General features: G+C 34.5%; 2 protein-coding genes and 1 long non-coding RNA gene across 3 annotated transcripts; all 3 read left to right on the forward strand.

Moving 5' to 3' along the window:
• The first annotated feature begins 1,664 nt into the window (after positions 1-1,664).
• LOC123272905 lies at positions 1,665-2,427 on the forward strand. Its single transcript, XM_044739926.1, has 2 exons — positions 1,665-1,698; positions 1,814-2,427. Exons 1-2 carry the CDS (start codon positions 1,665-1,667, stop codon positions 2,425-2,427), a joined length of 648 nt encoding a protein of 215 aa, XP_044595861.1.
• A 120-nt stretch (positions 2,428-2,547) lies between these two features.
• Positions 2,548-6,825, forward strand: LOC123272906. The gene has a single exon (XM_044739927.1). It carries the CDS (start codon positions 2,548-2,550, stop codon positions 6,823-6,825), a length of 4,278 nt encoding a protein of 1,425 aa, XP_044595862.1.
• A 1,575-nt stretch (positions 6,826-8,400) lies between these two features.
• LOC123272838 lies at positions 8,401-13,361 on the forward strand. The gene is made up of 3 exons (XR_006511176.1): positions 8,401-8,773; positions 10,604-10,774; positions 12,603-13,361. It is a non-coding gene; the product is annotated as an uncharacterized LOC123272838 (long non-coding RNA).
• The last annotated feature ends 11,350 nt before the right edge of the window (positions 13,362-24,711 follow it).

Consider the following 24,711-nt stretch of genomic DNA (forward strand, 5'->3'; position numbering starts at 1 on the left):
GGGTAGTTTCACCCCCTAGAAATGTTTTTCCGCAGATAAAAAAAAATACGTGTCTCTTAGATTTCGACGGAGAATAACATATCTCAGTTTCATCAAAATCGGAGGGGGACACCGGAGAGAGTTTCCTTGTGAGATGCGCCCATCTGGTCTTTAAGGAGTCCCGTACTACCAATAGAAAAATCTTCAAAAAATAAATTTTATTATTTGAGATTTAAAATATTTAACACCAGAGGGAGGCATAATACTATTGGCCATCGGCATAGGTTGTAAGTTGTCAGTCATTTTCCATATGAAACCGGCTTAAGCTAATGTTGCAATGTTGCACTGACATACATACAGTAAAAACTGTTAAAAGTTACCCAGGTTGTCTCTTTCTCGCTTTTGTTAGCGTTTTAGTTTTATGAGAAATTAAGACAGAACTAAACCAGTACTTGTAGCCGAGCGGCTAACGTGCTTGACTTCGAACTACGGGTACTGGCCAGGCATGGGTTCGAGTCCCACCATGGTCGGATAATTTTCGCTATGCGCCAGGTTAATTTTCGATTATCTTCGACTGTGAGGACTCGGCTCATTGCCGAACAAACATTGGCTGTACATGATATTCATAGAGGCCAGCTGGACTATACCAGCAAGGAAAAAAAAAAAAAAAAAAGACAGAACTACGGTAACTTTTAACAGCTTTCACTGTATGTCCGACGAAATTATATATACGTATAAGTGTGTCGTTGTTGACACTTTTCGCGGCAATTCACTGTAATTTTAATTGTTGAATTATGTTAATAATAAGTTATAAATAATGAATTTTGTTATTTACGCCTCGAAAATTGTTCTAACACATTAATTTCAGTATGCAGTTCTTTTAACACAAGGACATGTCCATTCATACGTAAAAAGTTCCTGATAAATCTAAACCGTGTGAATGTAAGTCTGTTTGAGATTTATCAAGTAGCGGCGACATCTTTAGTCTCCTTTTCTAATAAGTTTAGTAATGGCGCCATCTCTAGCATAATTTTAATTCAAACTCCCGCCTAAAGACTCGAAGCGCTTTCTATCGAGTAATTTTCGAGAAATCGATCTCTCTCTAGAAAAGTATCAGGCATCGTTCTAGAAATCGATTTCTGCGCATGCTTACCAGAACGTTCTGGGCCTCCCGGCTTTAGTATAAATACAGGCGCCAAGTGCCACCGCTTCAGTTTTTATTGTGCAATTAAACAGTTAACATCCAAAATAAGAAGTCAAGTGTCTAACCTTACACATCAGTAAGAAAACTTTCAAGTAATAGGCTCTTCTCGCAGCCGTCATTTTAAGTATACCTCCTGGTGCAAGTCAAGGTTTCTCAAAGGAAATCGGGCATCATCTTGCTTAGAAGAGCACCTCTAAGGGACCCCCGCGCCTTCTAAGCCTTTCCTTTGAATACGCCAGAAGGTTCTGAACGAAGGGTCACGCGTCCAAAGAAACTCTCTGTCGGCTGATACTCACTGCCACGAGCCTATACTAAGTGCAAACCTTTTTATTAAGAATTATTCAACCTAGCGCTAATCTTGTAATAATATTTAAAATAAATCTAAGTTTAAATTAACCGCGCTGCTTCATTTACCACCTCCTAACCACCTCAACATCTCCTAACATTTTTTTGGTAGCAGAGCGTGGTTAGTGTGGTAAATATGAACAACATGAGCTTAGACACGATCAAGGAGCGTATCCGTCAGCAGAAAACTCTATGAACTAAAGAATGGAAATGGACAACGCCACTCCATCATCAGCATCGAAGAACAGAAACGAAAGCTAAAGGAAGACTGGGGATTATTTTCAGTTTCTCATGATGAGATTGAGCAATCCAGAGATCGTCTGCACAGTAACGAACGAAGAGAACTCCGCCACAATTCCTACTATCGTCACAATTTGTATCAGCAAGTCCAACAGGGTTATTTGGAAGCCTTGGAGACGATGATTCTGCGCCAAGAGAGTTTGCAGCGAAAATCATCTCTAGAACCGCCAGCGCAAACCGTAGCGAGTAAAGTGGTGGTCCCTCAAGCACATTTCAAGCTTCCTAGGCTTCCATTAAAGACCTTTGATGGTTCATTATTAGAATGGCTACCTTTCAAAGATTTCTTCGTTTCGTCAATCATCAGCAGCCAGTCTCTCGACGACGTTGAGCGACTACATTATTTAAAATCCAGCCTCACTGGATCAGCAGCTCAATTCTTAAAAAACACGACTCTGGTAGCCGAGAACTTCAAGAAATCGTGGGAAGCTCTGGTGTCATTCTACAAAAATAAACGTCTCTTGACCAACGCTTCCGTGAACGCTCTATTCTCACTCAAACGCATGTCGAAGGAATCTGCCTCGGAACTAGAAGCATTGTATTCTTCTGTCACTCAACATTATCGTATGTTGGAAACTTTAGAACGTCCAGTTCATCATTAGGATGACATCTTGGTCTTCATCACTGTCCAACGTCTCGATTCAGAAACCGTAAAGGCCTGGGAGTATCATCTAGGGTCATCAAGAGAACCTCCTACGTGGTCTCAATTGACAGATTTCTTGATGACAAGAATCTTATCTTTACAAGCCTTTGAAAAATCTAATCCAACCAAATCTGTAAACCAAGGGAAGAAGCCCGTTCACGCCCACCACGCTTCAGCTGCTGCTCAACAGCAACAGACGTGCATTTTGTGTCCAGAGAAACACTACATTACAAAATGTCCCACTTATCAACGCGCGACTGAAGCTCGACGTGTTGAGATAATAGCCGAGCACAAGTTATGTTACAATTGTCTAGGACATCATCGAGCAGCCTTGTGTAAATCAACGAAAAGATGTATCAGATGTGGGAGAAAACATCATACAACGATTCACGAAGTTAGTTCCATCACTAAAGATAAGGAGAACACTTCAAAGCAGCCTCTTCAAGCCCATTGTGCTACATCAAGAAAAACTACACCCAACTCTATCACTCTACTAGCCACAGCTCAGGTCATCGTATGTTCAGATTCTGGATATAATCTGACTGCAAGAGCTTTAGTGGATCCTGGGTCACAAATATCCTTCATCTCAGCCAGGCTGGTCCAGCAATTACACTTACCAAAGAAATCATCATATATTCCTTTAATAGGAATTGGAGCGACCAAAGTTGGAAAGACTCAAGGACTAGTTTCTTGTTCCCTCAGATCAAAATCAAATTCAATCAAAGTTTGCCATTTTTCTGCTCATGTTTTGCCAAAACTGACAGCGTCCATTCCAATTATTGGAACAGATTATCAGCAGTGGCCTCACTTAAAGGAGTTGACGTTAGCTGATCCTACTCAGTCTCCAGGTCCCATCGATATCATCATCGGAGCTGATTATTACGGACAAATACTCGAAGATGGACTCAAGCAAGGACCAGCTAATACTCCAACTGCTCAGAACACGATATTTGGTTGGATATTGTTTGGACCATGTGGCAACCCCAACATAGAGCCTACAGCACATCAGAGTTTTCATACGACCATCGATCAAGAGTTGTATGATCTAATTCATCGTTTTTGGCTGCTAGATGAAATACCACAAGTTAATCAACTACTGTCACCTGATGAGCAAGCGTGTGAAGATCATTATAAATCAACTGTACAACGAGACCCCAATGGTCGCTACATCGTAAGACTTCCTTTTCAAAGTCCAGCCAACTCTCTTGGACGATCCAAAGACGCTGCCAACAGGATGCTTAATCGAATAACCAAGAAAATGGAAACTGAACCCTCTTACAAGGAAGCTTATACTAAGTTTCTCACGGAATATGAATCATTGGGACACATGCAAGCGATTCCTACCGTTGACCCGGAGCCAGAACCAGTGTATTATCTTCCTCATCATGGAATATTGAGAGGAAGCAGTCTGGCTACCAAATTTCGCGTTGTGTTTAATGCATCAAACAAAACTACGTCTGGAGTTTCATTAAACGATCTTCTGCATACTGGTGCGAAGCTTCAAAGGGATTTGTTTGAAGTGTTAATCTGGTTTCGACTCTTCCAATATGTCTTCACTTCGGATATAGAGAAGATGTATCGACAAATCAAGATTCATCCAGACGATTGGAATTTTCAAAGGATTTTATGGTTAGATCATCAATACCGTATCATCCAATATCATTTAACCACTGTAACCTACGGGATTTCAGCCGCTCCTTTTCTTGCCTTGCGCACTATCTTACAACTCATCCGTGATGAAGGATCCAAATACCCCAAGGCGGTTCCAGTGCTACTTTCTGGACGGTACGTTGACGATGTTCTCGGAGGAGCAGATACAATTGAAGAAGCTAAAGAAACAGCGAAGCAAGTCAACGAATTGTGCATGGCGGGCGGCTTTCCGTTACAGAAATGGCTCAGCAACCACAAGGAAGTCCTCCAAAGCATTGACTCCAGTAAGCATCTATTTTCTACCACTGTTTCTCTGAATCCAGAGTCTGATATCCACATCCTAGGAATGTCGTGGAATTCAGTGACAGATACCTTTCATTTTCCTGTCTTCAAGCCCGCTGAAAAGGTATTCACTAAGCGATCTATCCTTTCCACGATTGCTCATCTGTTTGATCCAACTGGCTTACTGTCACCAATCATGATCACTGCGAAACTCATCATGCAAAAGCTGTGGACCATTAAGATAGGCTGGGATGATCAATTACCTTCTTCAATCGCTAACGAGTGGTTAATTTTCATCAATAGTATGACTGAAATTGAAAGTTTAGTCTTTCCCAGATGGATTGGTTACGCTAAAAATCAATCTATTCAGATACACGGATTTAGTGATGCTTCTCAACACGCTCTGGCAGCAGCAGTCTACATCAAAACCACCGACTCCAACGGACAATCTAGAACGGCTCTTTTATCGTCTAAAACCAAAGTTGCTCCGTTAAAACGTTTGACTATTCCACGTTTAGAACTATCAGCAGCAGTACTTCTTGTAAAACTAATAACTAATCTAATGAGAACCTTGGTTTCATCCGACGTACAAATTCATCTCTGGACCGATTCATCAATAGTTTATACTTGGATCAACGCTCATCCTTCCAAGTGGAAGGAGTTCGTACGTAACCGAGTCTGTTTCATCCAGGAAGCGATTCCAGCAGCTAGATGGCGCTTCATATCTGGGAAGGAAAATCCAGCAGATTGTGCAACGAGAGGATTAACTCCTCAACAGTTACTCAGTCATCCAGAATGGTGGTACGGACCTAAATGGTTGATAGAACCCGAAGATCAATGGCCAAGCCTTAATTTATCTTCTGTCAAAGCTGCTGATCAGGAGATACGATCAGTACAGGTAGCTACTGGAATTATGCGACAGCCCAACAATTATTTACTTACTCGTTTCTCCAGTTTCATCAAATTAATCCGCAAAACAGTCATTTGTAAACGAGTCGCCTCTTATTGGAGACAACGGATAAACAGGTTTACTCTATATTCCCCAATTTCACCAGAGGAACTAGAAACTGAAAAAATCTATTGGATAAAACTAGTACAACAAGAGTCCTTCTCCAAAGAGTATCAACTGCTTCTGAAAAAACAATCATTACCATCTTCCAATTCCCTGGCCAAATTAACACCATTTATTGACAGTAAAGGTTTATTACGACTTGGAGGACGGTTACAGAATTCGACGCTTCCTATGGATGCTAAACATCCATTAATCGTCCCAAAGGACTCCCCTTTGGCTAAAATCATTATTGCTGACGCTCATCAAAAGACCCTTCATGGAGGAGTTCAAGATACATTAACCTACACAAGAAACCACTTCTGGATACTCAGTGGGCGTTCGCTAGTTAAATCTATCGTACTAAAATGCGCTCGATGCGCTAGATATCGTCAGAAAAGAGCATGTCAGCTTATGGGAAGACTACCAATAGATAAAGTAACCCCAGCTAGGCCTTTCTTACATTCAGGAGTAGATTACGCTGGCCCCCTTATAATTCAGACCTGGCGGGGAAAAAGTGCTCGCAAATATAAGGCATATATTGCATTGTTCGTCTGTTTGTCCACTTCCGCTATTCATATTGAGCTTGTTACCAACTACGCTGCTTCTGGATTCCTCGCTGCCTATAAGAGATTCACAGCCAGAAGGGGCATCTGTGCAACTCTTCGAAGTGATTGCGGGACCAACTTCATTGGAGCTAATTCAGAGCTCAAAGCAATGTTCTCCGAATCATCAAAAGAACTTCAGCAAATAGCTCATCTCATTAGTAACGATGGTACCAAGTGGATTTTTAACCCACCTTCCGCTCCTCACTTTGGAGGGAACTGGGAAGCTGGCGTTAAATCCGTTAAGAGTCATCTGCTTCGTACGATTGGAGAGAATCATCTCACTTATGAAGAAATGACGACTTTATTAACACAAATTGAAGCTGTTCTTAATTCACGACCTATCGGTCCCATCTCTGATGATCCTGATGATCTCTCAGTATTAACACCTAGTCATTTCCTCATTGGAGGACCATCTACTGTAATTCCTGAAGCTTCTCTAGAAAACAGAAAAATCTCAAAGCTCAATCGATGGCACCTCATACGGCAAATCACAGAAAGCTTCTGGAATAAATGGATGGAGCAGTGTCTTCAAAGATATCAAGTCATCCACAAATGGAAGACACCTTCAAATGACATTCACGAAGGAAGCATTGTTCTCATCGCGGACGAAAGATATCCTCCTGGTAAATGGCCTCTCGGACGAGTTCTTACGACACATCAAGGTGCAGATAATCTGATTAGAGTCGCTGTCATCAGAACTCAGACTTCTACCATCACCAGGCCAATCACCAAACTCTGTCCACTGCCTACAGATCAAGACTCTCTCTGAGAACACATTCGTTAATTTTCATTAACGAAGGCGGGCGGTAATGTTTGAGATTTATCAAGTAGCGGCGACATCTTTAGTCTCCTTTTCTAATAAGTTTAGTAATGGCGCCATCTCTAGCATAATTTTAATTCAAACTCCCGCCTAAAGACTCGAAGCGCTTTCTATCTAGTAATTTTCGAGAAATCGATCTCTCTCTAGAAAAGTATCAGGCATCGTTCTAGAAATCGATTTCTGCGCATGCTTACCAGAACGTTCTGGGCCTCCCGGCTTTAGTATAAATACAGGCGCCAAGTGCCACCGCTTCAGTTTTTATTGTGCAATTAAACAGTTAACATCCAAAATAAGAAGTCAAGTGTCTAACCTTACACATCAGTAAGAAAACTTTCAAGTAATAGGCTCTTCTCGCAGCCGTCATTTTAAGTATACCTCCTGGTGCAAGTCAAGGTTTCTCAAAGGAAATCGGGCATCATCTTGCTTAGAAGAGCACCTCTAAGGGACCCCCGCGCCTTCTAAGCCTTTCCTTTGAATACGCCAGAAGGTTCTGAACGAAGGGTCACGCGTCCAAAGAAACTCTCTGTCGGCTGATACTCACTGCCACGAGCCTATACTAAGTGCAAACCTTTTTATTAAGAATTATTCAACCTAGCGCTAATCTTGTAATAATATTTAAAATAAATCTAAGTTTAAATTAACCGCGCTGCTTCATTTACCACCTTCTAACCACCTCAACATCTCCTAACAAAGTCCCTTAAATCTACGCTGAGTGAATGTAAAGGACCTTATTCGCTGGGTGCGTAAGGCATAGTGGGGGACACAAAACTGATGTCAGCGCCCGCTGCGGGACAATACAGAACTAAGGGTGGCTCTTTATTACTAAAAGCTATGAAAATAACACGTGTGTTAGTTTATTTAAATAAATAAAATAAAATGGGTCATCAAAATTGTTGTGTAGTTAATTGTAAAAATACTAGTAGAAATAGTGATTGTAAATTTTATAAGTTTCCGGTTGCCAATTGGAAATTAAATCAGCGAAAAAAATAGATAGCTGCTGCTCAACATCTCTCATATGTTCAGCCAGGATTAAATTTTTACCCTTTATTAAAGTTTGTGGTTGAAAAATAATATTATGGGTAATAGATTGCAAAATTAAATAAAGAATATAAAAATTTAAGATATATTCGTAAATATAAAGTTATGTTAAATAGAGCTATTCGTTATTTTTTATATAATTTCAGATTGTTATATATTTAATATTAATACGGATTTTTCATTTAATATTAATTTAACAATAAACACCTTGACAGATTTTAACACTGATTAACCTAATTCACTTGAGATTTGTTTTAGTTATTGTGTTTATTTTCCTTACTATTTTCAACTGACCCAAGAAAAAATTTTTAATTTAATCTACATTCTGTGTAATATGTCACATTTTACATAGAAAACAAATTTTTTTCAAGTTTATTTAATTGTTTAAATAACTATTTGGCATATAATACATGTAAATTTTCTTAAAAAAGCCACCGTAAGTTGTATCGTCAGGTGGCGGTAGGGTCACGCACCCAGCGAATATTCATGCGGCGTGGATTTATCAGGACTTTTTTATGTGTGAATAGAAACATCTTTAAAACAAAGAATAAAATAAACAATTAACAATTTCAATATTCAGAACTATAAAAAAGTATGTGATTGAACTTGCACATGTTACTTGACAACTAAACCATTGTGAAAGCTAATATAGGAGAGGGACATGAATTGAATGTCTTTCAAGGTTATTCATATTTATGTAGACATATTAGTTAAACATTTCCAAAAGTTCATAAATTATGAAACTAAAATAAAATCATAAAACTAAACTAACAACCGTACTATTTGTTACATACATGAGTAGATAAATAATTAGCCAACTATTGGAGTAACATTTAACAATTTAACTAACATTTAATATGTAAGTGAATTATTACGTATATCTCAGATTAACTAATGAGTAAAGGTTAACTGATCTGTAGTAATACATTAATTGTATCTAGATTCTTCTAAACATAATATAAGTATGTTAAGAAATAATATATGACACCAAAATTAAGGTAAAGTACCCAGTAGTTGAACAGGTTTCAATGTAAAACGTATTTTGACCTTACTTTTAATATATAAAGATGTAATTTTATATTTCATGAAAATATAAACAATTTTGAATCGATTGAAACGCTAAATAACACAGACAATTGAATATTTATATTTTTACAACGTTTTAAAGATAGAATATGAAAAGAGTAGTAATGGAACAATCAGTTCTGTGAAGCAAATTTTCAATTATAAATAAAAAAAAATCATTTCAAAATGTTCAATAATTTTTAACTACACTAATTTTTAGCGACAAAACTTATTTAATTTGCAGTAATTAATATAAATCATAATGCTCATCACAAGTCTATAACCCTATTAGAGGTTAGTGCTGTTTAAAATTATACGGCTCCAGCTTGTTCAAGTTCTTTAAAAACTAGTTTTTTTAAAGATTAATAACTTTTTTGGTTGGGTAAAAAATTTTTGTTTTAATTTTGAAAAATATTTCTGATAGGGACAAAAATATAAATAAGCTCGAGGCAAATCGCAAAAGTTTGTGCTTGCAAGTGATTGAATTGGTACGAAATACCTCAAATATAGAAAGAGTATTTACAGGTACAGGTGAAATTTAAAAATGCATATAAAAAACAAGTAATATATGTATAAACATTGTATATTGTTCGAAATCATTTAATTTGATAGAAAAGAAATAATCATCTTTAAAAATAACAATAAACGAACATGAAACAATCTAGATTAGAAATATTCTTATTCTGATACTAATTAAAAAAAAAAAAAAAAAGCATTACAGTTATAATATAATAATAGTTGAAATTTATTGAAGATTAAATTGAAGATGATAATTATTTACCAATTTCTTAAATAATTCTAATCTAAATTTAAATAGTTCCGTGGCATATTTTATATTGGATGAAGGTTATGTTAAATAATATTCATATTTATATTTATAATATATAAATACATAAATATATACATACCAGACTAAAACAAAAAATTTAGATTTAAATGTTTTTTTTTGCTTAAGAATTAAAAAAGACCTTAAGAAAACTTGGGATCTTAATATTAATAATTTAATTATTTATACAAATTTTATTTTTTAGGAATTTATTATTTAAAAAACAGTTTAACTCAAATTTTTCGAATTTAGTACACATTTAAAAAATTATAATTATATTTAATTTTTTAGAATTACACAAAAATTACAAACATTATTATTTACAATTCTATGAAATTATATATGATTACATAATAAACTATAATTACAACTAATATCATATATCTAATTCTATTTAATGGTTTTTTATGATTATGTATTATTGTTTTGTTCAAAGTTGAGAAATAAAATAATGTATACAAGCAGTGGCTACCGATAAACCTCTTTTTATTTTTTTTTAACCACTGCAAGATAATAATTAAAAAAATTGAAATATCATTAACGACTCGCTTTTTCTATGATAAATGATTTTATCAATTTAGTTAAAATCTTAATAATTATTGGATTGTTATGAATAATTTTTTAAACAGTATTATAATCAATATGTTTCAATCAATAAATACATTCACGTAAAAAAAAAATTAATAAGTTAAGCATGTACGACAATAACAGCACTTATATTAAACAATTTATAATTATATCTGTATAAATTTATTAAATTTAAATCAATAACTAATTCAGATCATTTTTAACTAATAGATTGACAACAAGAAATATAAAAAAACTATTGGAATTTAGACGAGAATCATATAGGACTAAACAATCATAAGAATTTAAATATCAATGAAGTTTCACTTGTTCCAATCTCAGATTGAAATATTAAACCAGAAGTCTCATTTATTACATAAAAATAACTACTGTCGTGTGGAAGTCCTTTTATATATATTAAGGAAGTCCTTTCGCTCCAGTTGAGTCACAACAACTGTATTAGTCAATATTCGATAAATTATAATAAAAAACCCATAAAATTCCTAAAATTAAAAAATAAATAGTATATGAGGCATTAATGGTTGAAATTTTGAAAATTAAAAAAAAAATAGTTAAATACAAAAATTAATTCGACTCTTGTAAATTAGCTGTTAGTAACCAGTCCGTGATTTGGCAACGTTTTATTGTGGTTGTTTACATTTTTATTTGCACAATATAACCTTAACCATGTTTAATTTTTTGCAGTTAGTGTAAATAAATAAATTAATTAAAAATGTTTAGTAACAAAACCATAACATTCTATTGTCTCATAGCAGGAATGCTAGTATTTTTTAATTATTATTTTATTTTTCAATTATGAAATATGAAAATTTATTATGATATTAAAGTTAGCTGTCACTTAACCATTTTTTAATTGTATTTAACAAAAAAATTTGTTCCGAAAAATTATTAAAAAAAAATTGCATTTTTAATTTATTAAATTTTCTTAATGTCAATTTTTTTTCTTATTTTTTTATGCAGTAATTTATTTATTAGAAAAATTCTTGAAATTATTAAATATCTGCTAAGTTAATTTTCATAAATTTATTAACAATAAGTTAACTAATAAGTATGTATGAAAAACATAAGCGTAATGTTCTGACGCCATTTAAATGTAGGTTACTCAAAAATTTTCTGTGATTTTATAATTTTAATTTCTCCATAAATTTCACGGCAGCCTACATATTTTATTGCAAAAAATGACACCTGAATATTTCGAAAACCTTATTTTGAGTTTTTTTCTACCCCATCTAATTGGTGGTTAATGCCATAATTCGAGAAAGTTGTTAAGGTCTCTTTCTTTTAGTTACACCGCCATTGAGTCTAACGCTTAGCTTTCCCGCTGTTTTATTTCGCTTATTGTTTATTAACCGCATTTCGCTAATTTAATAATTTAACTTGCTTAAATTAATTGCTAATAATTCGCTTTAGTTTGTTATAGATAAATTGTGTTATTTGTGCATTTAATTCACCGCTTTTACAGTGCCGGCAGAGTGTTCAACCACGTGTCTACCGGCTTCGCTTTTGCAAACCACGCTGTGTACGCTATATTATAAATCCGCTTTTATCTAAGCAATCCGCTAATGAACATATTAAATATTGAGTGTATTTATTGTTAATAAATTCCTAGTGTTATTTTTGATAATTATTTACGCGTTTTAATTGAGATATCCAGACCAAAACCTGATCCCCGCTTTTCCGCTCTTTCAGTAATTATTCATTGGTTAATGAATTAAATTTGGTAATTAAATTTTTAGAAATTTTTTTTTTTAATTTCCACAATGAAGAGTAAATTAAACTTCACTAGCAAATACAGACTTTAACTATTAGATAAAAATTAATTTTATGCATAACCTGATATTTTTTATTCAACATTGATGGCAAAAGGACTTCCTTAAGGTAAAGGTAAAATACCCCATTAGTGGCACTTTTTCTTTTAATGAAAAAATTTTCAGCTTGAAATAAAAATTAAAAATTTTGTTGATTTAAAAGTCTTAAAGATTAGAAGTAATATATTCATTATTGAAATTAATGATTTCAGTAATTGAATAAGCACCAAAATCAAAGGAAGTGTCACTAATGGGGTCCCCGCCACTAATGTGGTCTTTTACCTTATATAATATTTTAATTGTTATCATGTATTAAGTTTAACTTGGTTAAAATGAGGTTAGTTAATAAATTTATTTAATTTAACAATCATATTTATTCATTAAAAAATAATTATTTACAGAATATATGTCATGTTTACGTAAGAGGTGACAGTTTAGCTGATGTTTTAATTACGGATCATGAATATCCGAACAGGATGTCACACACACACTTATTACCAATATATTAGATGAATCTGCAGCAAAGTATCCTTCAAATTCATCGTCAAAATTAAATGAATCGACCTTTGATTTTTCACAAGCTAACGTTTATCTTGCTAAGTATCAAAATGTTCGAGAGGCTGACTTATTGACTAAAATACAAAATGATGTGGATGAAATGATACTTGTATGTTATTGAAAAAATTTCAAAAAAGTGAAGTATTGTTTAAAAAGCTATATTAAATAAGAATGTTTTGTGCTGTCTTCAGCATAACACTTCAAAAATAGTATTACAAAGAGGCGAAAAATTGGATTATTCAGTAAAAATATCAGAGGGTCTGAGTATGCAGTCTAAAGCATTTTATAAAACTGCACGTAACTGATTCATACTGCAGTTTGACAGCTTAAAATATAATAATCCATTGAGATGATAATGAAAAATAAACAAATCTTTTTATACATTTATTATAAATTATATTCGAAATAAAATGTCAGTGTTTACCAATTTAAATGTATTTATGTACTAAGAGAAATTTTAATTCGTTTTAATTATCATAGAAACTTCAAATTTCTTAAAATTATTGTCCTCTTTATTGTGATTTCCAATTTATAACTCATTCATAAAAAGAAAGTACAAAAAATTGTATTTTATAACCTTATAATCGTGAGATATTTGTAAAAAAAAATTATTTTGACCGTATAAATTAAATATCATTAAGCTTATTGGTGTTGAATGTAAAAAATAACGGTGAGAATAAATAATTGTTTTATTGTTATTATGAAGATCTATTATTTATGTATTTAACTATGTTTATAAATTGAAAAATATTTTTATAATTGAAGGTGACAATTTTATCCTGCTTATAATTTTTTGAAGACATATATTACTTCATGACTCACGTAAATTGTAAGATTATAAATTTAGTTAAAAAAAAAAAGAAAATATTAATTCTCTCGAATGGTTTAATCTACATTATTATAAGAGATTTCTATCTATATAGTCACTCATCACGATATCTCAGAAACCATCAGACCTAAAAACTTGAAATTTGGTAGGAATTTTCTGTAAGTGATGTATAAATCATTTATGAACGGATTTTAGGATAGCTCACCTGACAGGGGATTGCGGGTGTGGGTGTTAACAAATAAAAATTTTGGTTTTCAAAATATAGCTCCTACATGCTCGAAATTGAGTAGGAGTCTTCTATATGTAATATAGAAATGATCTAAGAGCGGATTTTACAACGAATCAGCTCCAGTGAGGATTGCGGGAGTGAGTGTTAATTAATAAAAAATCTTAACTTCCAAAATACAGCTTCTAAAAACTATAAATTTGGTAGGAATCTTTCATTTCTAATGAAGAGATCATCTCAAAATGGATTTTAACAAATTCTACTCCTGATAGGGATTGCGGGGCTAAGTTTTAAAATCTACAATTTTAATTTTCAAATTATAACTTCTACATACTCCAAATTTGGTGAGAATCTTTGTGTATGATGTCAAGTTAAGCTAAGAATGGATTTTCGCGAATTTCAATCCAAAAGGGATTGCGAGTGCGTTAACAATGAAAATCTCTTATTTTTAAACAATAGTTTCTATGGTCTCGAACTTTTATTGGAACCTTTTGTTTATAATGTAGAAATAATCTCGAATAGAAGTTTACGAAATTCTTCCCCTACATAGGATTGCGGGAGTGATGATTGTCAAAAAATTCATATTGTTCCTACAGATATAAAATTTGATAGAATCTTAAGAGAAACAGGAAATCATAAGGATGGCCTCCAAGGTCAACCGATTTAAATATTTTTCTTTCTTAATGTTTATATTTTCTTACAGTAATCGTCTCTTTGGCAGTGGCTAAAAAGTCATTATAATGTTTCCAAAATTTTACTTTACATGTAGCTATTCAGTCAACGAACTAAAAGATTAACATACATTTTATTTTTGCTGATTACTAACCAATGAATTGTTCTTATTACGGAAGAAATTCCCTGAATAAAAAAAAAGTATTGAGACAAAGAATAAAGTATTGAAAAGTATTGGATTGACTAGAAAACCAATACTTTTCTCTTTGTCTCGATACTTTTTTTTAATCAGGGTTTTAATTAACAGCAAAGTTCGCTGCACTTTAAACTAGGAAGATTTCAATTTCACTTATGAGACCTACAATAACTTTAACTGAAACTTTCAATGCTTATTTCAAATTTTTTTTTTCGTGTCAATTATTATTCATTTTTTGAAGAAAGCCACGGGAATGTTATATTAATTGCACATTAAAAGTTACAATAAATATTAGCTAGAATGATCGAATGGATAGAAGGTATATGCCAATTCGATGAAATTTGGAATCTCTGTAAGTCAATACAATACTTCAATTAAATTTCAAGTTTAAATCTACAAATACAATTCTATAAACACCCAGCGGAGCGGGCGGGTAACAGCTAGTGAATTTTAAATGAATCATTTCACAACTAAACCTTAATGACTAAGTAATATCGAAAGAAGACTATATAAACAGCTTCAATATACCACTTAATATAAAGCAGATTGTATTTGTTTATCTAATTTTACGTTCTTGTTTAGATTTAAACACCTTTGTCGAGGTCTGGATCGTATCGTGAATCGAATTGAACACATCTAACCAGAAAAAGGAAAATGTAATTGATTTGGTGTTATATAGTATATTATCAATGGGTAAAAGGAAAAAAAATATTAAATCAACACATCTCGTTGATGTTTTGATAATATCAGATGCTGTTATTCGACATTCTGTTCTGATATTATCATTTCTGGAACATCACAAGGCATGACAAGTGTTGAGTGAGTCAATGCTTAAGCTTGGTGACAGAAAATATCTCCTGTTCCTCGCTGGACATCCAAAGTTGTAAATTTCTAATCATTCATTTTTTCAGTTTCTCTTAGGTATGCTTTAGAATATTTGATGTGTATTTCCCTTTGTAAAATTTCTCGATGTCACTCAGATATTTAGAAGTGAAAACTTGCGATCTATCCTCTTCTGGTTTTTTCGTTTCTTTGAATACGACTCTAATTTTTTTTTATATCTTACAATATTTATTATTTAAAAGTCGTAATAAAAAAAAAAAAAAAAAAACAGAGTGTAATTATTTTTTTAAATTTCTTTTTCAAAAATAGCAAGTGGATAAAATGATAAAATTTCACTATTTGAAGAACTATAAAAAAAGTAAATTAATTATTAAAATAAAATTTTCAAAATAGTTATAATTTTATAACTAAAAATGATGATTAAAAAATTGTTACTTATTGTTTATATACTTTGTTTACATGTCTAATAATTAACCTATATTTTTTTGACGGCTCTGTAGTGGTACTGTAAACATTACGATCTTGAAGTGCGCATGCGTTTTGAATTTATTCGGGCGCATGCGTCAACGCACCTTTCTCCCACCCATGGCGTCATAATTTAATGGCTATTCAAACAACAATAATAATTTTTAATTAATAAACGATAAATAAAATAAAATTAATAAAAAAAAAACCTGAAATTGAAGGAGCACTCGGTGAGCAATTTATTAAACAAAAAATTTTTAAGAAAAGTCTATTGGCTTACGTGTAATAGGCAAAAATAATTTTGTATCTTTAATTATTAATAACTAATTAAATAATTAATTGATAAGGTGAGCAATTGCGAATTTGAATTGAGCATTTTATGAGCAATTAAGAGCACTTATCAATTAATCTGGGCGGTTATAGTTCCAAGCCAACTTTTTCGAGGTATATATATATATATTTTTTTTTATGGGAGAAAAACTGCAGCTCCGATTATCATTTAAATTCTACTTTAACCACGGATGATAAATGAGCCGACTAAGTCGGTAAATTGAACTCTGCCTCGAATTTATTCTATCCGATTCAATGCGTTTTAGCACGAAACACTGTGTTCAAAAATCGCATTAAATCGGGTTAGTTCGCATTGAATTTCAATCCGACTTCGATTGCTGGGATAATTCATCATTTTTTGTTTTTTTTTTTTCATCTGGAACATAGTCATCAACTGAATTATCTTCTACTGCTTCAAAATTTCCGTCTGGGCATTCTTCTTGAGCATGAATCAATTCTTGATCGCTTACGAACTTCTTTTTATTTAACATATCTAACGTATTATCATATAATTCTCTACCAATCAACATAGCATCTTCAGACAGAGTGTCAGAAGATGTTTTTGCAATTAAATCACTTTCAAGAAGTAAACCTTCATAATACACTACGCCATCTTTTAGCCGTTGCTTCGATAAATCACTATGTAAGGATGTATCAGGAGTGTTTTCACCTCCATGAAAAGAACTGGCTTCGCTTGATGACATTTTATAAATTATAAAACAATTTTTAAAGTAAATTTCACTGCACAAATACGTCTGTTCGTGTCGAAATTCAGAAACTAACTGCTATAGTCAAGCTTCTGAAAAAGTGGTGGGACTAACATAGGTTCAAGGACAACAACATGACTATTCTTCCGGTGGGCCAACAGAGCTCGAATCGATGTACAGTTTACAATAACTCGAGGACAAGAATTATTGTACCCTCATACCATATTCGACCCTTCTTATTGTCTGGCGCAGGTATATATTTTTCAGTTAAACTTATAATGAATATGAGAGTTATAAGAATTATTCATGAATTACAAATATCTCATGATATACACCGTAGATAATTTATAGAAATGAAGTTGAAAATAAAAAAATATTTTATTAAAGAATAATTTAATGTATCAATTATTTACCTATTAATATATTATAGTGCTGAGTAAACTTTGAGTGCGTTTTTCTCAGCCATTTTTGAGTATTGCACTTTAGTATTTCAGAGGTAGTATACCCACATGGTGTACTATCACTGCGTCAAAGATTATCCAAATCCGTTTCCCCAAGGTCGTATCCTCCCCTTGTTAGAAAAATATAGATGGAAAGTTATTTAATAATTAATTCTAGGGATTTTATATTAAAAAAAATATTTTAACATTTTTTGTTTTTAAAAAAATTTTTAATTCAAAGTTTGTATTTTTCCCGCGGAAATTGAATGTTTATAAAGTTTCAATATAAATCATTTAAAGTATCACTTTTCGTACAATATCTAGCAGCATTGATAAAATTTTATATCAATAAGCCGCGAACATTCTTTAGCTTAGATTGATAAACTAAATGATCAATTGTAAGCTTTTAATTTTACATATATTTTAAAAAAATTTTTACATTTTTGTAGTTGTGATAGTTGTAAATTTAAATTTAATACTTTAATACTTAATAATTTAAAAACAATATCAATGATAATAATAATAATAATAAATCGTATTATAAATTTATTTTTACCATTATAAATATTTTTAGTATTATCCATATTGTCATTGTTAATATTGTCGTTATTATAATTATTATTATTTTCATTATTATTTAGTGTCAATATCATATTGTTGTTAGTAAATATCACAATTCGTAAACTTATAAATAATATTCGTATTATGTAAGAAATATCATCGTTTCAAACTTCGCTTAATTAACAAGTAGTGCCACCTACAGGCTAAAATAATCAAGACGTTTGTAGTATCTGTACAGTGCTCGAACAGAATTACTCAGATCTTGATCAGCTGACTTTTCCGAAGAAAGCAAAATCAAACAATTCTAGCTCTTTTAAGTATTGACTCTAGGTAATAAATGCAATTGAATTAAAAGAAAATATATTTAGAATAATACATATGGAAAGTTATTTAATAATTAATTCTAGGGATTTTATATTAAAAAAAATTTTTAACATTATTTGTTATTAAAAAAATTTTCAATTCAAAGTTTGTATTTTTCCCGCAGAAATTGAATGTTCATAAAGTTTCAATATAAATCAATGAAAGTATCACTTATCGTACAATATTTAGCAGCATCAATAAAATTTTATATAAATAAGCCGCAAATACTCTTTGGCTTAGATTAACAAACTAAATTATCAATTGAAACTAATTTTACATGAATTTTTACATTTTTTTGTAATTGAGATAATTATAAATTCAAATCTAATCTTCAATACTCAATAATTTAAAAATGATAATAATAATAATAATTATAATAATAATAAATATCGTTACTATTATAATTATCAATTTATTATTACCATTATAATTATTTCCATTTTTAACTATTATTATTATTATTATGTTATTAAATGCTCAGGGGGGTTGTCCCCGGAGTCCGATTCTCCGAGGGCCCAGCCTGAGCTCCATCCATTACTGCTGTACCACTCCGCACAACAAGGCGGTTAGTGATCACAGCAGGCCAAAGTCATTTTCCTAAGTAGACGGAGGGAACCTAGTATGACAGCCTTCTGCATCCTGACCGCCAAGAATTCAGCTTTTGATGAGCAAGCTGGAACTCTGGCAAGTGAGGATACAAAAGACTGTTTCATCCCTCCGAGGACGCCAACAATCAGGACGACGAGCTTGACACGGTAACCTGGGTAAAGTTTGCCAATTTCAAACAGGAGATCCTGATATATCTGTCTTTTGTGCTCTTCTTTGGCTGAGATGTTGTATTCAGCCGGGGCCGAGAACTCAATGACATAAATGTCACGAGTAGCCTTGTCGAAGAGCACAATATCAGGTTTGTTGTGATCTATCCGCCGAGTTGTTGCAAACGGCATGTTCCAATAAATTTTGCAACTGTCATTCTCAACAACCTGGGGAATATCTCCTGGCAGATAAGGCAGCACCGGTGTCACGTCAATACCGTAGCGGTGACGAAGATAGTAGTACAGTACTCTCAGGGCAGCATTGTGACGCTGGATGTATGCACCTCTCGCCAGCACAGGACATGCTGACAAAATGTGCATAAGCGTCTCCGGATGTAGTTTACACGCCCTGCAGGTCGTGTCCGGGAGCTGCACCTGGAGCACCTTGCTACGGTACTCTAGAGTGTTAATGACACCATCTTGGCAAGCAAATATGAACCCTTCAGTCTCGGACATCAGGCCAGCTGACTTTAAGAAGGAAAACGTCAGCTGGGTGGACAAGCCATGATCACGCACGTGTTTGAAGAACACGCTGTGCATAGACTTGTCCATCAGTTTGCCTAGGAGTAGTTTTTCCTCGGCGTTCCTGATGACGCTCTTGAATTCCTCCTTTCGGAGTTCCATAAGAGCGTTTATTTCTCCAAGACCAAGGGTTCTTGCCGCATATATTGCTGCCTTATATAAGAACGACCCCTTATGCGCATTCTCATGTTTATGAACAATTTGCATAAGAAAGTCATCCTCATCTGCAGTGAAATTGACAACTTCGTGTGTTAAACCCAGGACTAAACGATCGTGAAGCCGCTCCAAGCTCTGCAAACCTCTCCCACCGATCGACCGGGAGAGGTATAATCTGGCGACTGATGAATTGGGGTGCATGCTCCGGTTCATGTTGATAGTCTTACGGGTTCTGATGTCGAGATCTCGCAGATCCTTTCGGGCCCATTTTAAGACACCGAAAGAGTATAGTAAGACTGGGACAGCGAGCGTGTTAGTAGCGGAGACTTTATTTTTACCGGAAAGTTCGGAGGACCAAATTTTCCGGAGTCTCCTAACATACTCGCTACGGAGAGTTGCTTGGACTTCGGAGACCGCATGCATGCGGTGCTCTTCCATTCCTAGATATCTATACAACTCTCCGGCGTCTAATTGTCTTAAAACGCTCCCATCTACCAACTCGACATCATCACCCGTAACAGAGCACTTACCCCTCGCCAGATGTACGACCGCACACTTGTCCAACCCAAAAGACATTCCGACATCCCGCGTGTACTCTGCTACGATGTTAAGAGCCGCCTGTAGATGATCTTCATCAGCACTATACAGCTTCAGGTCATCCATATAAAGCAGATGGGTAATCGAGTATTTTCGATCACCCGGAGGCCCCACAGAGTACCCACGAGTTTTACGGAGAGCAACAGATATAGGCAGCAGTGAGATGCAAAACAGCAGAGGGCTTAGGGAATCACCTTGGAAGACCCCTCGTTTGTACTCTACAACTCCGGTTATGTGCAATGCGTTTCCACTTCCAATGTGAAAACGCGTTCGCCAGAGCTGCATTGTACGCCGAATGCATTCCACTATTTCAGGATTGACCCCCAGGCATTTGAGGAGATATAAAATCAACTCATGAGAAGTTGAGTCAAATGCCTTGCGATAGTCGATCCAGGCCATTGACAGGTTGCGTTGATAGTAGATCGCATCTTGTGTGACACATCGATCAACTATCAAGTTCTCTTTGCAACCTGACAGGCCTCTTTTGCTGCCACGCTGTTCATATATCTGTTGCCATACAGGTTCTATCTCCTGCAAAATACGGTTGTTTAAAATTTTTGTAAAAATTTTATAAACCGCATTCAAGCAGGTGATAGGCCTGTAATTCTTTGGGTCAGACAAGTCACCTTTTTTTGGTATCAGTACGGTTCGCCCTTCCACGAGCCAGTCTGGAATCGGTTCGTCAGCTCTAATGTACGATGTAAATATACGGGCCAGATGGAGGTGGGTAGAAGTAAACTTCTTCCACCAAAAGACATTTATGCCATCTGGTCCCGGGGCAGCCCAATTTTTGCTGCCATTTAGAGCTGAACGAACTTCATTCACACTGACTGCAGGGCTCTCTTCATCAGCATTCTGTCTACGGTGTTCCCGACAGAATGCTTTAAAGTCGTCCAGAGCTGGAGTATTGGCGTTCACGTTTGGTTGATCTCCATACAACTCAGTCCAAAAAGCTTCCACCCGCTCAGGTGTTGGATAATTCTTGGTAACATCGGTCTTTGGTGTCAGAAAGCGTGAAGGGCTGGATCGAAACAACGAGTTGTCGACCAACCGCTTCAGCCTTTTCTCTAGTGACTTTTTGGCAGTCACTAGAGCCCGCAATTTATTGAGAGACTCTTCCTTGATGACAAGAAGAGTACTCTTATTCAGTGTGTGATGACGCCACCGAAGTTCAGCAGCAATGCGCCGAATTCGGGGCGTGTATGCTCTTTGAGTTGTTTCAAACTCAATCACACACTGAATGCGGGAGACCTGTTTCCGGGATCTGTCAATTTTGAGTCCAAGTTGTGAGATGCGCTGTCTCAACCTTGCCTCGATCGAGAGACAATGTCTCTCTCTCGGAAAAGCCGAAACTGCTGCACCATACACAACCTGGCTCACAGTGAGCAGGGTGGAATCCTCCAGGATGTTTGCACGGAGATCTTCATTTACCGCTTCTAGCTGTTGTTGGGAGTAAGTTATCTTTTTAGATATACTTACTTGCCGTCCTATAAAGCGATTGTTGTCATCCAAGGAGGAACGGCGTCGCTCTTGGTGTAATTGCGCCGGAAAGGAAAGTCTATTAGACTGCCTTCTATCCGGCACAAGCGATCTTCTATTACGCCGAAGATAAGCGGCATAATTACGCAGGTGTTTAGGCGTAAAATGCTCTAGCTCCGGATGCATATCACTCCAAAGAGTGTGAATCCGGGCCATATAACCGCTCACCCCCGGCTCGCTACGTTGGTAGCACACCAAGAGGTCGACTCGTAGTTCCTCCGTCCACTTAAAGTAAGTCCTTAAAGCGCCAGGGTCGTCATCGTTCATCGGGTCCGGCGTGCTCCTCCCACCTGATGAATGGTCCTCATCCGAAAAGGACCGGTTGTGGGGAGCACTTCTGAGATTACGTCTTGTTGTAACTCAGTATTTCAATGCAGTGGGTAGTTGGTCCACTGCATCGGCTACGTCGTTCGCCTACAGACCTGGTGTTATGGTCTGCGTTTCCCGCGATGCGCCGCTTGGAGGCCACGTAGCAAGCACCGCTATTATTATTATTATTATTATTATTATTATTATTATTATTATTACTTCATTTATTCTGTAGTATGTGTACGACTTCGTACATGTGCCATTCTACAAGCGTGTATTACGTATAAAATTTGAATTTCCCGGGATTTGTAACACTCCGTATATACACGGTGCTGTTTGTGTACGGAGTCGTATCGTTTGCTTGCTGTACCTTAGCCACATCGTTAGTTTATTATATAGAATTATATACAACAATACTTTCTCGCAGTGATCTCAAAGTAAATAAATAAAAGGATAACTGCAAGCAATTTACCTTAGTTTATTAACATGTGTGTGAGCACCTTTAAGATTGGAGTTTACTTTTCTACGGTACTAACTTAAATCTCGCGTTGGCTGCATTTTTTACCGCAAATTATCCCCTTGAAGCTACAATTTATGTAGATATAATTCCAGTGCGCCCTGGCGGCCGTAAATGTAAGCTGTCAATACTTTTTTTAATCGTAGTTGCGTATCTATAGGAGGATTACTACACATTTTTATTTTATCTAGTCTGTGGTGCTGACTTTTCTCCATCAAAAAAACGTCAGGATCGAAAAATGTGAGCGCGCTATAGTATGTGCTGATAAAATTTAATAATTTCAAGTAAATAAATTGTTATAAGTGAATATAAATTAATTAATACAGTAAAATTAATTATGACCCACTGTTATAATATACAAATTAGTGAAAAAAAGTACCGTATAATTAAATAAAATTATACAACCTCAAAAAACCGTTTTGCTTACTGTAAACACATTCGGTAGTCTGGCGCTCCATTTGCAACGGGATTTTTGAACGGAACTTGGCGCCAGATTCTACCGAATCTGTAGATATACAGGCCTGTTGTAGGATGCGTTCGCGTTGGACACTTTCGCGCTGTAAGCACATGTATATAGATATCGATCACCGTATAATGTGCTATATGAAGTGGTGCTGAAAGCGTTCAAAGCGTCCAACGTGAATGCAGCCATAGTATATTTGTATATGTCCGATTTCGTTTAGTAACAGAGTTATTGTTATTATTTTATTATTATATTATGTTCCTGTATATTACTATCATATTATATTAATTATTAAAATAATAATAAATTTCTGTATTAATTATTAATAATAATAAATTTCTGTATACGTTATTACGTTCTATAGTATGATACAGCCGTATTGTATCTATCTATAATTAATCCCGTTCTACATAGTACGTTCGCGTGCTATAGTTAATTGCGTGCTATAGTAAAACCTGCTCTTTTTTCATCAAAAAATATCCAGGATCTAAAAAACGGCGTTGCTATAGTTTCGGCTAGTGAATTTATCGAATTTTAATTAAAAAAATTGTAACTGGGTGGTTAGCCCTGTCCAATTGGTCACCCCTTTCCTCTTTGAAAAGAGCGCCACTGGGATTTTATACTCGGTGTCCCAGAAACCGGGGAGCATGAGAAGGAAAGATCGGGTCGTGAGAAGTTGAGAAAGGCTGTAAAAGTAATGCTGAGAAACAATTATTAACAATTAACAATTCAATTATTTATTTAATATAAACAATTTAATTCTAACAAAATTTCTTAAAATATTGCCCTTAAAATTAACCTATCCATCACTAAATTTGAGAACCTCTCACCTACGCAGGCACTTGCCAAAACTTACAACTAAATATCATTAAATTCTTTTAAACATAGATCATTACGCATCTATCTTCTTAATTTCTTAACTCAACATAGACCATTACGCATCTATCTTCTTAATTTTCTAATTCACTTTTAGATCATTACGCATCTATCTTCAATTTTCTAATTCAATCATAGACCCTTACGCATCTATCTTTAATTTCCTAATTCAATCATAGACCATTACGCATCTAGATCCTTAATTTCTTAATTTAATCATAGACCATTACGCATCTAGATTCTTAATTTCTTAAACCCTCGTCCAACTGACGAAATAACAAACAACATATTTTACCCAATAAAAACTTCTTAATTATTCAATTATCTGAACTAATTTCACATAAACAACCTCGTCTACCTGACGGAATACCATATAATACCATAATTACCTAACTTCCATATAAAATCGTCCACCGACGCTAACTTCATTCTATAGAGTTCTCTACTTTATTCATACATCTTAATTACCAATAAAACTGAATCTCAAAACTTCGCATTTTCCAAAATTACCAAAATTACGCCTAAC

This window comes from Cotesia glomerata, linkage group LG10 (genome assembly GCF_020080835.1).
Source record: "Cotesia glomerata isolate CgM1 linkage group LG10, MPM_Cglom_v2.3, whole genome shotgun sequence".
Classification (NCBI taxonomy): domain Eukaryota; kingdom Metazoa; phylum Arthropoda; class Insecta; order Hymenoptera; family Braconidae; genus Cotesia; species Cotesia glomerata.